Source organism: Erpetoichthys calabaricus, chromosome 5 (genome assembly GCF_900747795.2).
Source record: "Erpetoichthys calabaricus chromosome 5, fErpCal1.3, whole genome shotgun sequence".
Taxonomy (NCBI): Eukaryota; Metazoa; Chordata; class Cladistia; order Polypteriformes; family Polypteridae; genus Erpetoichthys; species Erpetoichthys calabaricus.
In genome coordinates this window covers 20,292,477-20,306,864 of record NC_041398.2, presented here as the reverse complement: position 1 = coordinate 20,306,864, position 14,388 = coordinate 20,292,477, and the positions used below count along the sequence as shown (strand labels likewise).

Genomic DNA, 14,388 nt, shown 5'->3' with positions numbered 1-14,388 from the left:
TTTCACACCTAGGCCTTCAGTAGTGCTCTGTCTGAATCAATGTGCCCCTCAAAAACTAATTTATGGTTATAAAAACCATCTTAATATACAGAAATACAGTATAAAGAGCCGTTGCATCGCAGATAGATAACTCCTGTAGCCACAATAAATGCCTTTATTGAATAGACAAACCGGGGGTGAACAAGTTCCTTTCTACTGCAGCTACAGCCGCGACACACATAAAAAACATCAATAATAACTCATAAACTTGCAATATTATTTAGGAAAATCGCAACATTTTACTCACCAAAAATTCGGATTATTTGTAAACAAAATCCATCCTCCTCTCTTTCCTCAAAAACAGTTCAATTACTCTGTCGTACAGATTATCTGTGCTCTTCAGTTCCATCACGAAGTCCCTTTCTATCGCCATCGAAGCTAATGCTGAAAGTCGAACCTGCCCTGTCGTATTTCTGGCATAAGTTTTAATTCACTTTAGTCCTGAAAATGTCCGCTCGACAGAAGCAGTGGACACAGGAATGGTCACCACCAAACATACCAATGTGTACAGCTGCCCCATGATGCTCTCATTCAGATTTTTATATTACACCGTCCTATCCAATCAACGGGTCTGAATACGGTGCTAGAGGGCCCTAGTGAAACCAACTCAAAATCTGATTGGTTGAAGCAACGGTTTAATCGACATTTATTTTGTGTTAGAGGGCCTGCAGAATGGATTGTGAAGGCCTCCTGGCAGACTTCTTTGACTTTGACCCTGCCTGGCAACAAATGATGGTTGAAATGTGATTGGTTAAATGCTTTAATACGAAAATACATGTCTGGAAGCAGCACAGCCATCAGAAAAGCTATGAAAGGAAGCGGACAGATTATTTGGAATTATTTAATAAGTATTCATGGACAAAATATAATTAACATCAGTTTGTGATTCAGATATTTTTTTAGGCCAGCAGAGAAGGCCTTGAAGGCCCTGACGGCCCGCCACTGCTGTGTGTATGTATGTGTATATATATATATAGGCAGCACGGTGGCGCAGTGGGTAGCGCTGCTGCCTCGCAGTTGGGAGATCTGGGGACCCGGGTTCGCTTCCCGGGTCCTCCCTGCGTGGAGTTTGCATGTTCTCCCCGTGTCTGCGTGGGTTTCCTCCGGGCGCTCCGGTTTCCTCCCACAGTCCAAAGACATGCAGGTTAGGTGGATTGGCGATTCTAAATTGGCCCTAGTGTGTGCTTGGTGTGTGGGTGTGTTTGTGTGTGTCCTGCGGTGGGTTGGCACCCTGCCCAGGATTGGTTCCCTGCCTTGTGCCCTGTGTTGGCTGGGATTGGCTCCAGCGGACCCCCGTGACCCTGTGTTCGGATTCTGCGGGTTGGAAAATGGATGGATGGATATATATATATATATATATATATATATATATATATATATATATATATATATATATATATATATAATCCTATGTCTGTCCGCTTTTCATGAGAGAACTACTTAACAGATTTAGATTGAGTTATTTTCTAGAACTTGCTTGAACATTCCGTTTGATTTTTTGACTTCTCTCATCATGCTAAGTATTGTAGTTCACTTGCAGGACCGATATATTTCTGCTAATCAGGGACAGAGGCTGCGGGGGGCGGGGCCTTCCTCACTCACGCTCCAGCCTAGGGGCATGTGCCTTACATCTGCTTAGCTAGCGAACGAGAGAACTACTTAACGGGTTTAGATTGGTTTTTTTTTCTGTAATTTGCTTGAAATTTCTGGTTGATTTTGTGACTTCTCTCATCGTGCTAAGTATCATAGTTCACTTGTGTTACCGATTTATTTGTGTGAATCCGACCGACATCCGGGGGGCGGAGCCCTACTCACTCTCGCTCCAGCCTAGGGGCATGTACGTTACATCCGCTTAGCTAGCAAACGAGAGAACTACTTAACGGATTTAGATCGGGTTTTTTTTTTTTTGTAATTTGCTTGAACTTTCCAGTTAATTTTGCGACTTCTCTCATCATAGTTCACTTGTGGCAGCAATTTTTTCCCGCAAATCCGAGACTGAGGCTGAGGGCCGAGGTATATATACTGCAACTGCACAGCAAAAACACCAAATGATCAGAATACAGAATAATAATAAGAAGAAGAAGAATAAGAATACATCTACTAAACCACAACGTTAAAACACACAGAGTTTAAGCAATAATATTTAAGTGGGAATGTCTGTTAAAAAAACTGACAGCCATTAGTTTCTCAGAACTCCAATAGGTAGCTTCCTAAAGATGGTGATTCACGGCACCATGTGCTTCCCATCCAAAAGACAGATGAGATGAGTCCGTGGAAGGACTTGGTGGCCTTTGGCTGAGTCATCATTTCACTTCAAAATAAAAGACTCGCACTAACAAATACACAACAGGAAAAGAGTCGATCCCTCCAATCCCTACTAAACCCAGTAGACTCTAGCTGCAGACCTCTAAGGTTATTGCTTTACATTGTGATGGTGCTGACAAGTTGCATCAGCCAAGGATGAGTCACCCAAGTAGGAGCTGCCTTTACATAACCAGTGGCAGGGGCACCTATAGAAATGGCAAGCCTGCAAAGCTGCATGCTTTTCCAATTAGTGCAGCAAACGGTGAGCAGTCCCTTTAGGGGTAGTGAGCCACCTCAGAGAGTCATGTAAAGAGTAGAGAGTCCATCCATTGTGTTGCTCGGTGCCAATGCTCCAGTATTATATGTGTCAGTGATAACACCTGGTTACTCTATGGTTAAGATTAGGGCTGAGGGAGAGTTGCCTCCTGGTTCATTTTCTCTCCCCCTGTGTTACTCTTTGATGAAGCTACTGTTGTTCATACATCTTGACTGCTACTCTGTCATACCTGACGTGGCCATGATAGACTGGCCATCAAGCTCTGTGAAGAGGACTACTTTTGTGTTTTGCTTCATGTCTTCTATTTACTCCATTTTTGATACCCATTGCACTCCGAAGTTATCCGGAAAGGGGTCTCTCTCTAAATTACCATACTCAAGATTTCTTCATTTTTATTTTTATTTTTTTCTTATCTTCTTAGAGAGTCAAGGCGGGGGTCTGTCAAAAATAAAACAATGCCAGTTAAAGCCCATTGAGAAGGCCTTGTGTGATTCTGATCTGTACAAGAAAAAAAATCGTGGTTGTTGAAGGTAATCAGCGCATTCCTTAATTCTCGATTCCATTCGATGTTTCGATGCTTCATCTAATATCAGACTGAGCGCAGGAGTAAGTAACTCGCTGCTGAGTGCAGGGTGGGGCGGAGACAGAGCTCAGGGGGCGTGGACAATCCCGCCCATTTAACGTTACCCTCGTTTGCATGGTCAAAAGTGGGCGGATCGGAGTTAGCTGCCCCATCCCACCCTCCTTGCCGCTGCGAGGAGCTTTACTCGACCTGACAAAGCATTTCTTCATTCACACGGGGAGAACATGCAAACTCCACACCGGGAAACGAACCCAGGTCTCCTTACTGCAAGGCAGCAGCACTACCACTGCTTTTCAGCATTTACGAAGTTGGGACTCGAGAAAAGCGAAGCCAAAATTAAGGAAGGTTTTGTTGTTGGTCCTGAAATCCGTGAACTGATGCTTGACGAGGAGTTTGAAGCCAACTGAATCCACAGCATGGGAAGCATTCGTGCAGGTTGTCCAGAATTTTCTTGACAGTCACAGAGCAGAGAATAACGCTGGGCTTGTGGAGAACACGCTGAGAGCGTATCAGCTTATGGGAGGTTGAATGTCACTGAAGACGTATTTCTTTACATTCTCATCTCGACTTTTTTCCACCAAATCTGGGAGATGTCAGCGATGGGTATAGGGAAAGATTTCATCAAGATATAAAAGGTGAAAGAAAACTGATATCGGGGAAAATTCACTCCGAGCATGATGGGTGACTATTGTTGGTTCTTGCAAAGAGAGATGGATGTGTGGGATGCCACAAGGTTGTGTGCTCAGCCCGCTCCTCTACACCCTCTACACATATGACTGTGTCCCCACTCATCGTAGCAACAAGATTATGAAGTTTGCGGATGACGCGATGGTGGTCGGACTCATCTCGGGCAAGGAGGGTGAGCTGGCATACAGGGATGAGGTGGAGTGGCTGTCAGAGGGGTGCAGAGTCAATAACCTGCTCCTCAACACCAAAAAAACGAAGGAGCTTGTTATTGACTTTAGGAAAAACAAAACTGACATCCAGCCACTCATCTTTGGCGGGGCCTGTGTGGAGAGGGTCCCGGTGTTCAGGTTTCTGGGCATTGAGCTGGAGGATGACCTGACCTGGAGCGCCAACACCAAGGAGCTGCTGAAGAAGGCGCAGCAGAGACTGTATTTTCTGAGAATTCTCAGAAAGAACCATCTCCCCGAAAATCTGCTCCTTGCCTTTTATCAGTTTTCCATCGAGAGTGTGCTCACGTATGGACTGTGTGTGTGTGATGGCAGCTGCACTTCCTCAGAAAAGAAAGCGCTCCACAGGGTCGTCAGGACAGCGGAGGGAACAATTGGTTGTACCCTCCCCACTCTGGAACAAATCTACACGTCCCGATGGCGCAAAAAAGCAATAGACATTTCCCAGAATTCATCACATCCCGGTCATTGCCTCTTCCAGCTTTTGCCATCAGGCAAGAGATACAGAGCAATGAAAACCAGGAGAAACCGCCTTAAAAACAGCTTTTATCCAAAAGCAATCATGGCCCTGAACTCAGAATAAAACTGCTCTGTATCATTCTCCCAATGTGCAATACAGACCTTAAGTCAACCAGTGCAATTTGTATATTTTGTACAGTAGTTTTATTACTATTCGGTTTGTTATTATTTTCTCTCTTCTTGTCTTTTTAACTTTTATTCCTCACACTAAGTCGACTGCACCTTCAGTTTCGTTGTTCCTTTGTAAAAGTGACAATGACAATAAAGATCTATCTATCTATATATCTGTTATATAGTGCCTTTCCTATCTATCTATCTATCTATCTATCTATCTATCTATCTATCTATCTATCTATCAATCTGCAGTACCAGCACAAAAGCGAGTGCCTCCAACTTTTTTGAGCACATGGGGCTCACTGTTATATTGAAGTAAATTGACATAAATATGCTTTAACGTGTCTCTGGTGTCGTCTTCTGGGTTGTTTTCATGAGTAAACCCATTGTAGCCGCCTAAGTATAAGGTAAGATCAAGCACGGGTAAAACGCGTGCCGAAAGAAATCTCTCAGTCCAAAAGTTCGTTTTAAAAATATTTAGTGAAAGTGAAAAGCAAGTAATCCACACAAGAATAAAAGAAAACAGTAGTTATACACGTAGAATAAAAGGCAAAAAAAAAGGGAAAATGTATCTTCTCTAAACTTAGCTTTTCTTGAGAAATTTTACCTACTTCTGTACTTAAAAGTTGTTTACTTCTTCTCCTTTACTTAAAGACTCTTAACTTCTTATATACTTAAAGATTCTTAGTTTCTTCTTCTGTACGCTTTATACGGCTCAACACTTAAATAAGTGCTGTTTTACGAGTTACTTCACACACTCTAAAGGCCGTAAAAATGAGAGCTGGTCTCAGTACAACAGGCTGGTGTAAGTAATGCGGGTGTGATAAAGTCCAAACGACTGCAGACACGATCAGATGTCTGGCCACGGGAGGTGCCGATGTTAACTCCACAGCGCTACAACTTTGTTTGTAAACTCCCCTTTCCAATAGCGAGGTAAGGATTAATTTCAAACACAATCTGAACTCTGAAAGTACTTTAATTCCTGTTGCTGTGGTTTTTCCGCAAGGACGCACAGCATTAATGGCTCAAGTGAGAGGAGAAAAGGACAAAGTATTCTCACAACGTGCAGCAAGTAAACAAAGGAACGAAAGACGTGCGAAGCCTGAACTTTCACCCGGAAATATTCTACCATTAGAGGTCGCAATTCAACCTGACAAAGGACTTTCTGACAGGCCGGTAGCACGGTTTAAAACCATATGCCTTCTACACCTTACACAATGGCAAGGCTGATCACTAACTGAGAATAAGGTTTATTCAAAGCAAATAGAAATAGCTAGAATATACCAATTTTACTCAGCTTATGGGGGTTTTAGGAACCTCCCATAGATTATGCTTTGTCATCTAGTAAAATATTTATGAATCTTATATAACTAGGAAATGGCTCTTACACACATCAAAACAATTTTGGTGGGACATAATAATAATAATAATAATAATAATAATAATAATTAGTCCAAACTCCAGATATTGTGTTGATAGATAGATAGATAGATAGATAGATAGATAGATAGATAGATAGATAGATAGATAGGAAAGGCACTATATGTTAGATAGATAGATAGATAGATAGATAGATAGATAGATAGATAGATAGATAGATAGATAGATAGATAGATAGATAGATAGATAGATAGATACTTTATTAATCCCAAGGGGAAATTCACATATTGTTTATATTGATATTCAAAACTGTCAAAACGTCAGTGATGTCCATCCATCCATCCATTTTCCAACCCGCTGAATCCGAACACAGGGTCACGGGGGTCTGCTGGAGCCAATCCCAGCCAACACAGGGCACAAGGCAGGAAACAATCCTGGGCAGGGTGCCAACCCACCGCAGACGTCAGTGATGTGCATCTCAAAAATCCTGATGTGCTGGCTTAATTCTGATTTCATATATGAAATCAATGTAAAAAAAAACAATAAAGAGCTGCTCTGACGTTCTCAGTAGCAAACCAAAACTATTTTTTTGTAGACCAGTGATCTGGTCCTGGACTGGTTGTGACTCCTTCACTGAGAAAACCTCAAACAGGAAGTGAGAACAAAGCAAAGCAACTCCAGTCGAGCTCCTTTTGGTGGGCTGTATGTAGCCTTTAGGACCCAAATGAATCTGAAAGTTCAGCTTGCACCTGCGTTTGAGGTTATTGGAGGAACACTGCAAAGGCCAAGAGGGTGAGTGTGAGAAGCCACCATATAGAAAGACATGAGCTACAAATCACTGTATCTGTTGTACATAAGAAAATGCATCGAGAATCCTCTTTGTCCTTCGGCTGCTCCCGTTAGGGGTTGCCACATCTTCTTCCATATCCTCCTGTCCTCATCATCTTGCTCTGTCGCCCCCATCACCTGCATGTCCTCTCTCACCACATCCATAAACCTTATCTTAGGCCTTCCTCTGTTCCTCTTACCTGTCAGCTCTATCCTTAGCACCCAATATACTCAGCATCTCTCCTCTGTCCAAACCAACACAATCTCAACTCTCTGACTTTGTCCCCCAACCTGAGCTAACCCCCTAATGGACAAGATTTAGAAAGGAATACATCCTCGTCACACCCAATGCAAAGCTTAATATCTTTAACTCTGCAATCTCCTTCATCCCCATTCAAGAACAAGAGATTTGAGGTCATCTTGTCAGTTACCTCTTGCAGTTCCTACATCGTGGCTAACATTTAAGGGTGACAGGGCTTCTTCAGTTATTGCTCCAAGACTTTGGAATGACCTCCTGCTCCATATCAGATCTGCTCCTTCGACTGAGGTTTTTAAGACTCTTAAATACCCACTTTTCTCTTCCACCGTCTGCAGTTGGTGAGGTTGTCGGGAATGGGAGGAGAGATGTTACATAGTTTTAATCAACGTCTTCTTTCAGCTACTCCCATTAAGGGTTCACCACAGTGAATCATCTTTTTCCATCTCTTCCTGTTGTCATCATCTTGTTCTGTCACAGATGACTTAAGGTTTTCCCGAATAGCTGAAGAAATGGGCATCTGGGCAGGTAGAGTTTGGAAAGATTTCTTCCTGTTTCAGCTGCTCCCATTAGGGGTTCACCACAGTGGATCATCTTCTTCCATCTCTTCCTGTCCTTGTCATCTTGTTCTGTCACACCCATCACCTGCATGTCCTCTCTCACCACATCCATAAACCTTCTCCTCTGTTCCTCTTACCTGGCAGCTCTATCCTTAGCACTCTTCTCCCAGTATCCCCAGCATCTCTCCTCTCCACATATCCAAACCAACACAATCTCGCCTCTCTGACTTTGTCTCCCAACCTGAGCTGACCCTCTAATGTCCTGAACTTCTAATCCTGTCCATCCTCGTCACACCCAATGCAAGTCTTAGCATCTTTAACTCTGCCACCTCCAGATCGAGAACACAATAGGGAATTAGAAATAATTAAAGAGACTTAGTGAAGTTTAATATAAATATTTACATAAGCTGAACATTTTAAGCACAACAGCACCACCTGCTGGCCTTCTGTGGTTTGTGTCCCACACTGGCTCAAAAGCAGAGAGAACATGAAATGGGAGATTGAGGCCAGTAGGAATCCCATTCTCAATTCCTGCAATATTTGTTTCTTTTATTATCTGCATTCAGAGTTAGGATCAACCATTAAGCAAAATTAGCACAGGCTTGGGGTATTAAGGAACCGGGTTGGTGGTTCAGGTGGTGAATGTGGTGGGGAACGGGGTTGGTTTGGTTGGGGGTGACTGTGGTGGGGCACCGCAGACATTTTCCATTGCCAGATTTACTTGCAAATAGTGCAGCTGGACCAGGTTCCACAAAAAGGGGGTCCCACATTAGATGAAAAAAATACATACATACTTATATATATACAGTAATCCCTCGCTATATCGCGCTTCGCCTTTCGCGGCTTCACTCCATCGCGGATTTTATATGTAAGCATATTTAAATATATATCGCGGATTTTTCACTGCTTCGCGGATTTCTGTGGACAATGGGTCTTTTAATTTCTGGTACATGCTTCCTCAGTTGGTTTGCCCAGTTGATTTCATACAAGGGACGCTATTGGCAGATGGCTGAGAAGCTACCCAACTTACTTTTCTCTCTCTCTTGCGCTGACTTTCTCTGATCCTGACATATGGGGATTGAGCAGGGGGGCTGTTTGCACACCTAGACAATACAGACGCTCGTCTAAAAATGCTGAAAGATTATCTTCACGTTGCTATCTTTTGTGCAGCTGCTTCCTGAAACGACATGCTGCACAGTGTTCGCATACTTAAAAGCTCGAAGGGCACGTATTGATTTTTGATTGAAAAACAAACTCTCTCTCTCTCTCTCTTTGTCTGCTCCTGACGGAGGGGGTGTGAGCTGCCACCTTCAACAGCTCTGTGCCGCGGTGCTTCGCATACTTAAAAGCCAAACAGCCCTATTGATTTGTTTGCTTTTCTCTCTATCTTTCTGACAGACTCTGCTCCTGACGCGCACTCCTTTGAAGAGGAAGATATGTTTGCATTCTTTTAATTGTGAGACGGAACTGTCATCTCTGTCTTGTCATGGAGCACAGTTTAAACTTTTGAAAAAGAGACAAATGTTTGTTTGCAGTGTTTGAATAACGTTCCTGTCTCTCTACAACCTCCTGTGTTTCTGCGCAATTCTGTGACCCAAGCATGACAATATAAAAATAACCATATAAACATATGGTTTCTACTTCGCGGATTTTCTTATTTCGCGGGTGGCTCTGGAACGCAACCCCCGCGATGGAGGAGGGATTACTGTATATATATATATATATATATATATATATATATATATATATATATATATATATATATATATATATATATATATATATACAGTGGAACCTCAGTTCACAAACGTCTTGGTACACGTAGAAATCAGTTTACAACCAAAAAGTTTGCCAAACTTTTGCCTCGGTGTACGACCACACACTCGGTATACGAACAAGCCAGTTTCCCTTTCAGTTTGTACATGTTCAGTCTCTCCCTGTGTATTTCCTGTGCAGCGAGCGAGAGAGCGTGACACACACACACACACACACACACAGAGGCAGTGCGAGAGAGAGAGCTGGACGCATTAAGGTAGGACGGCAGTTAAAGAATGCACTGGGCTTGATTTTGTTTTCACTTCTGGTTCCAGCGATCAGTTCGTAGCGTGCATTGTTGCAATGTTACTTTTCTTGGTGGTTTATTAAATTACAGATTTTTCAAATGTTCCTTTTTTCTCGTGTTTAAAACTCATTAAAAAAAGTGTTTATACAGCGATCAGGTTGCAAGGCTATAGCGCGAACTGCTGCAATTTTACAGAGAGAGAGAGAGCGAAAGAGAGAGAGAGAGCGAGCCTGCGCATGCAGCTGAGCAGGGAGCCTGGGTGTTTGTGTCAGTGTTATTCAATGTTTCTACATTAGTTTACTATTACACTGTGCATTCTATGGTGTAATTAACTATATTTGTGCTTAAAAATCTTAAAAAATATATATTTACATACAGTTCGTACAGTCTGGAATGGATTAATTGTATTTACATTCAATCCTATGGGGAAATTGCTTCGGTTCGCGACCAAATTGATTTACAACCAGAGGTTTGGAACGAATTATGGTCGTGAACCGAGGTTCCACTGTATATACAATAATTAAAACAGTGATAATAGAGGTTGAGATACATATTAATTCTGGCAACAAAATTAGAATCAAGTGACTGCCACATGGTCCACCAAGGCTCATGCGATTGTTTTTTTCTTGGTCACATCGGCTGTCCCGTTCAGTCATCCATTGAGAGTGAGCGCAGTTCATATATATGGGGGCACCAAAATCTTTTAAGTGCTTAGGGCCTCTAAAGGTCTTAATCCAGCCCTTGTCTTCCTGTCTTTGCAGGACTTTCCTACTTCTGGATGAGAATCATTTTCCAGGAGTGTCTGTGTGAATTTATTTTCAAATGTGTCTGTCTCCTCTTTAATTCACTCAGTTTTACTACTGGTGCATTCCTGTTAGTCACACACTCCATGCCCCAATGAGGTCCACTTCTTCTCTTCATCCCATATCTGCCTGTTCTGCTCTCCTGGATTCTGGCTGTGCCTCCTTTTTCTGTGTTATTCCATATTTTCCTCTTCTTTGATGGTATTCTACTTTCTCTTGATTTATTTGCTTTCATTTTTTTTTTTAAATTGTCCAAGTTAGACATCTTAAAGAGTTTGGCTGTCAGGATTCATTTTCTTCAAACCCTACGTGCAAATTCTTCAGTTGGAAATTCTGAAATTCCTTCCTGCCAGAAGCGGCACTTGATCTCCTCTTTGTCTTCAGCTGGCCAGTGGATTGTGTCTCGTCCTCTTCATTTCTTGCTCAAGTTGAACTTCTGTAGGCTCATCTGTCCCACTCTTCATCTGCACTGTCACTACACTGAAGATCAACTTCTTTTTATCTGAAGATGTCACCATATCACCATCATCAGCCACAGAGATGTGCGGCCAGAATGAAAGACTTTTTTGGGTCCTTTTCATACTGTCAACATATTTCCACCTTACTTCACCTTACCTTACAGACGTATACAACAAAGCCCACCACATGAAGATACTCATCAACACTCGGGGAGTTAGGAGAGTTACATTTTGGTCCTTCATTCATTCTTCATCCTCAACTTACTCCTTCATGGCTTCTTCCAGTGTGAATTGTCATGTGGTCACTAAGACTCCCAAGACATCTTCAGAAGAGACAGGAGTCTTTTTTGCCTGTGTGATTTATTTTATAGTTATGAAGTTCATTTCTCTTTGAGAATCGTTTACCACACTCAGTACAAAAATAAGGCTTCTGCCCACTGTGGATTCTTAAGAGCCCATGGAAATTACTTAAAAGTCAGAATTCTTTACCATATTTAGAACAGCAATAATGTTTTTTCCTTCAGAATGAATTTTTGAATGATTGTGAAAGCTGCTATTATGGGGAAATCATCTGCCACCTTCATAACAGGAGAACAGTGTGGAGTTTTATGTGTTTCTTAAGACTGCTACTTTGGATGAATCGTTTGCCACACTGAGAGCAGCAATACGGCTTCTCTCCAGTATGAATTCTTGTGTGGCTCTGAAGCTGGTGACTGCTGGTGAATCGTTTGCCACATACAGAACAGCAATATGGCTTCTCTCCAGTATGAATTTGTTTATGCTGCCGAAGGGCCCTACTGTCTGTGAATCTTTTTCCACATTCAGAACAGCCAAATGGCTTCTCTCCTGTATGGATTCTTGTGTGGCTCTGAAGAGTGCTACTTTGGGTGAATCGTTTGCCACATTCAGCACAGCCATAGGGTTTCTCTCCAGTGTGAACTCTTGTATGTCTCTGGAGACTGTAACTGTCAGAAAATCGTTTGCCACATTCAGAGCAGCAATGAGGTTTTTCTCCAGTATGAATTCTTGTGTGTGCCTGAAGACTGCTGTTATAGAGGAATTTTTTGCCACATTCGGAACAAGCAAATGGCTTGTCTCCAGTATGAATTCTCGTGTGGCTCTGAAGGCGGCTACTTTGAATGAATTTTTTTCCACATTCAGTACAACCATAAGGCTTTTCTCCAGTGTGGATTCTTGTATGTATTTGGAGACTGTATCTGTCAGAAAGTCGTTTCCCACATTCAGAGCAGGAGTGAGGTTTTTCTCCAGTATGAATTCTCATATGCCTCTGAAGAGCGCTACTGACAGGGAATTGTTTGCCACATTCAGAACAGCAATGTGGCTTTGGTCTTGTATGAACTGATTTGGTATTTTTACAGTCAGATTTGCTTTTATAAGTTTGTCTGCATTCTTGACCGGCAAACAAAGCCTCCTTGTCTGTGTTCTGCTCTTGTTGTTGGTCAGTTTCGATGGCTTCTCTTGCAGGAAGAGCACTATGCTGTAAAGGAGCTGCTGTTAAATTCCCTGATCCTCTTGCTGATTTCTTCATCTTCTCTTTGTCTTTTTTTTGTTGTAGTCTGCACTGAAGAGAAGTCTGAGCAAATGAAGATGGGGAGAAGCTGACATTCCCCTGGAAATCTGCAATGATACAAAACAGTTTAGTTGAGTGTTTTACAATAAATTAAATCTTAAAGTGAGATGGATGGCACACTGGTTGGTGTTTCTGCCCCATCCTTCAGGTCCATCTCTGGGGTATTCCAAGAAGCACATTCTTGAAATTTGAGTCTTAGGGGAATAAGTTGAATAAGCCTCGTTTTCAAATGGAGGCATAATTGGTTCAGTGGATGCAAAGTTTTTTCTGTGAACTCAAGACAGGCTTAGGCAATCCATGATTATGTGCGCGTTCTTGGTATTGAAGCAGCATCAACAACCAGTCATTGAGAACATCTATGAGGGCTCTATAAGAAACTGAAGAGAGTGTGATATCTGCAAGTTAAGAGCTTGTGACTACAAATGTGAGGCTGATGACATATGCATTTGTTATGTCAGCCAAATGACTTGACTTGAGAAAAGATTGGGAGAAGAGAGGAGTAACAGAAAAGGTTCAAAACCAAAACAAATGGCCAAAATCATGGTGCAAAAATGTGGCACCCACGAAAAGGTGTTTTGCATTTGCCACTCTATCTATTATATAGTGCCTTTCATATCTATCTATTTTGAGAGACGGCCGGCAGCTCGGCCCAGTTGGGACACCCCTGAAATGAAAGGATGGGGGAAAGCAGCTTCATGTCAACACTGCCTCCCCCAAAACACTAGATGGCAGCTCCCCTGGAGGGTAATTGTGCCCTGGATTCTCGCAGGGTATCCTGGGACTTGGAGATCAGTTTCTCAGCCTTATTGGGTACCGTTGGTGCCACCAGGAGGAGCTGTGAGAAGACCGGAAGGAACCATGCCTCATCCATAGCCTGAAAGTACTCCCAAGACACAAGGCTGAAGCAAAAAGCCAGTTCTTTGGGTCAAAGACTATATAAAGGACTGCTGGAGACCCAGCAAGTGAGCCGGAGTTGGGAGGGAGTGTTTGAAGGAGCTTGCTGGGAGGTGTGGAGGAGAGATTTGTGCTTATTATTGTTGTTATTCATTTTTTCTTGCCTGTTTATTGGTGGCTGTGGTGCTTGAAGGGGACTCTTCAAAGACGAAGTTACAATAAGTTCTTGGTGCTTTAACCCCGTGTCCAATGCGTCTGTCTGTTGGGTTAATGGGGCAACAGCAACCCCTAGCATCTTACACTATCTATTATATAAAGTGCCTTTCCCACCTATCTATCTATCTATCTATCTATCTATCTATCTATCTATCTATCTATCTATCTATCTATCTATCTATCTATCTATCTATCTATCTATGAGCAAAAGGCAAAAGTGTCAAGAAGAATGGAGACGGGTTTATCGTTTTTGTGCAACCTCAGACAAATTACAATTACAGCATCGGTATGCGACCCGAATATTGAGCTGCTCATGGTGGTCTTACGACCTTATTATATCACGTTGGGCTATTGTGAGGGGAGTCTATGCACCTTACCCCCAGCAGACACATTAATCGCAACAGACTCAGTAAATTTTGTGGTAAGCAACCTCTCTACTGACCACCCAAGCAATGTCATCACAATTTCTGGGAAGTGTTATTTTTCCACCTTCACCAATGTTTACCACTTTGTGGGCCATACAACAAGAGAAAATGGGACCCTGGACTTGTTATACGCCAGTGTTAAAGGGGTATATCACTGTGGCCATT

At 42.5% G+C, this 14,388-nt stretch overlaps 1 protein-coding gene across 2 annotated transcripts in view; it reads right to left on the bottom strand.

The window, feature by feature from the left end:
* Positions 1-10,399: 10,399 nt before the first annotated feature.
* LOC114641676 (zinc finger protein 501-like) overlaps positions 10,400-14,388 on the bottom strand; it is a 202,253-nt gene continuing 198,264 nt past the window's right edge. The window contains exon 3 of one of the 2 annotated variants that reach the window (XM_028790714.2): positions 10,400-12,735. In XM_028790714.2, coding sequence (XP_028646547.1) covers positions 11,678-12,735 — 1,058 coding nt within the window. In that variant the 3' untranslated portion in view covers positions 10,400-11,677. The remainder of the gene's footprint in view (positions 12,736-14,388) is intronic. The other variant, XM_051927443.1, reaches the window with a different exon arrangement.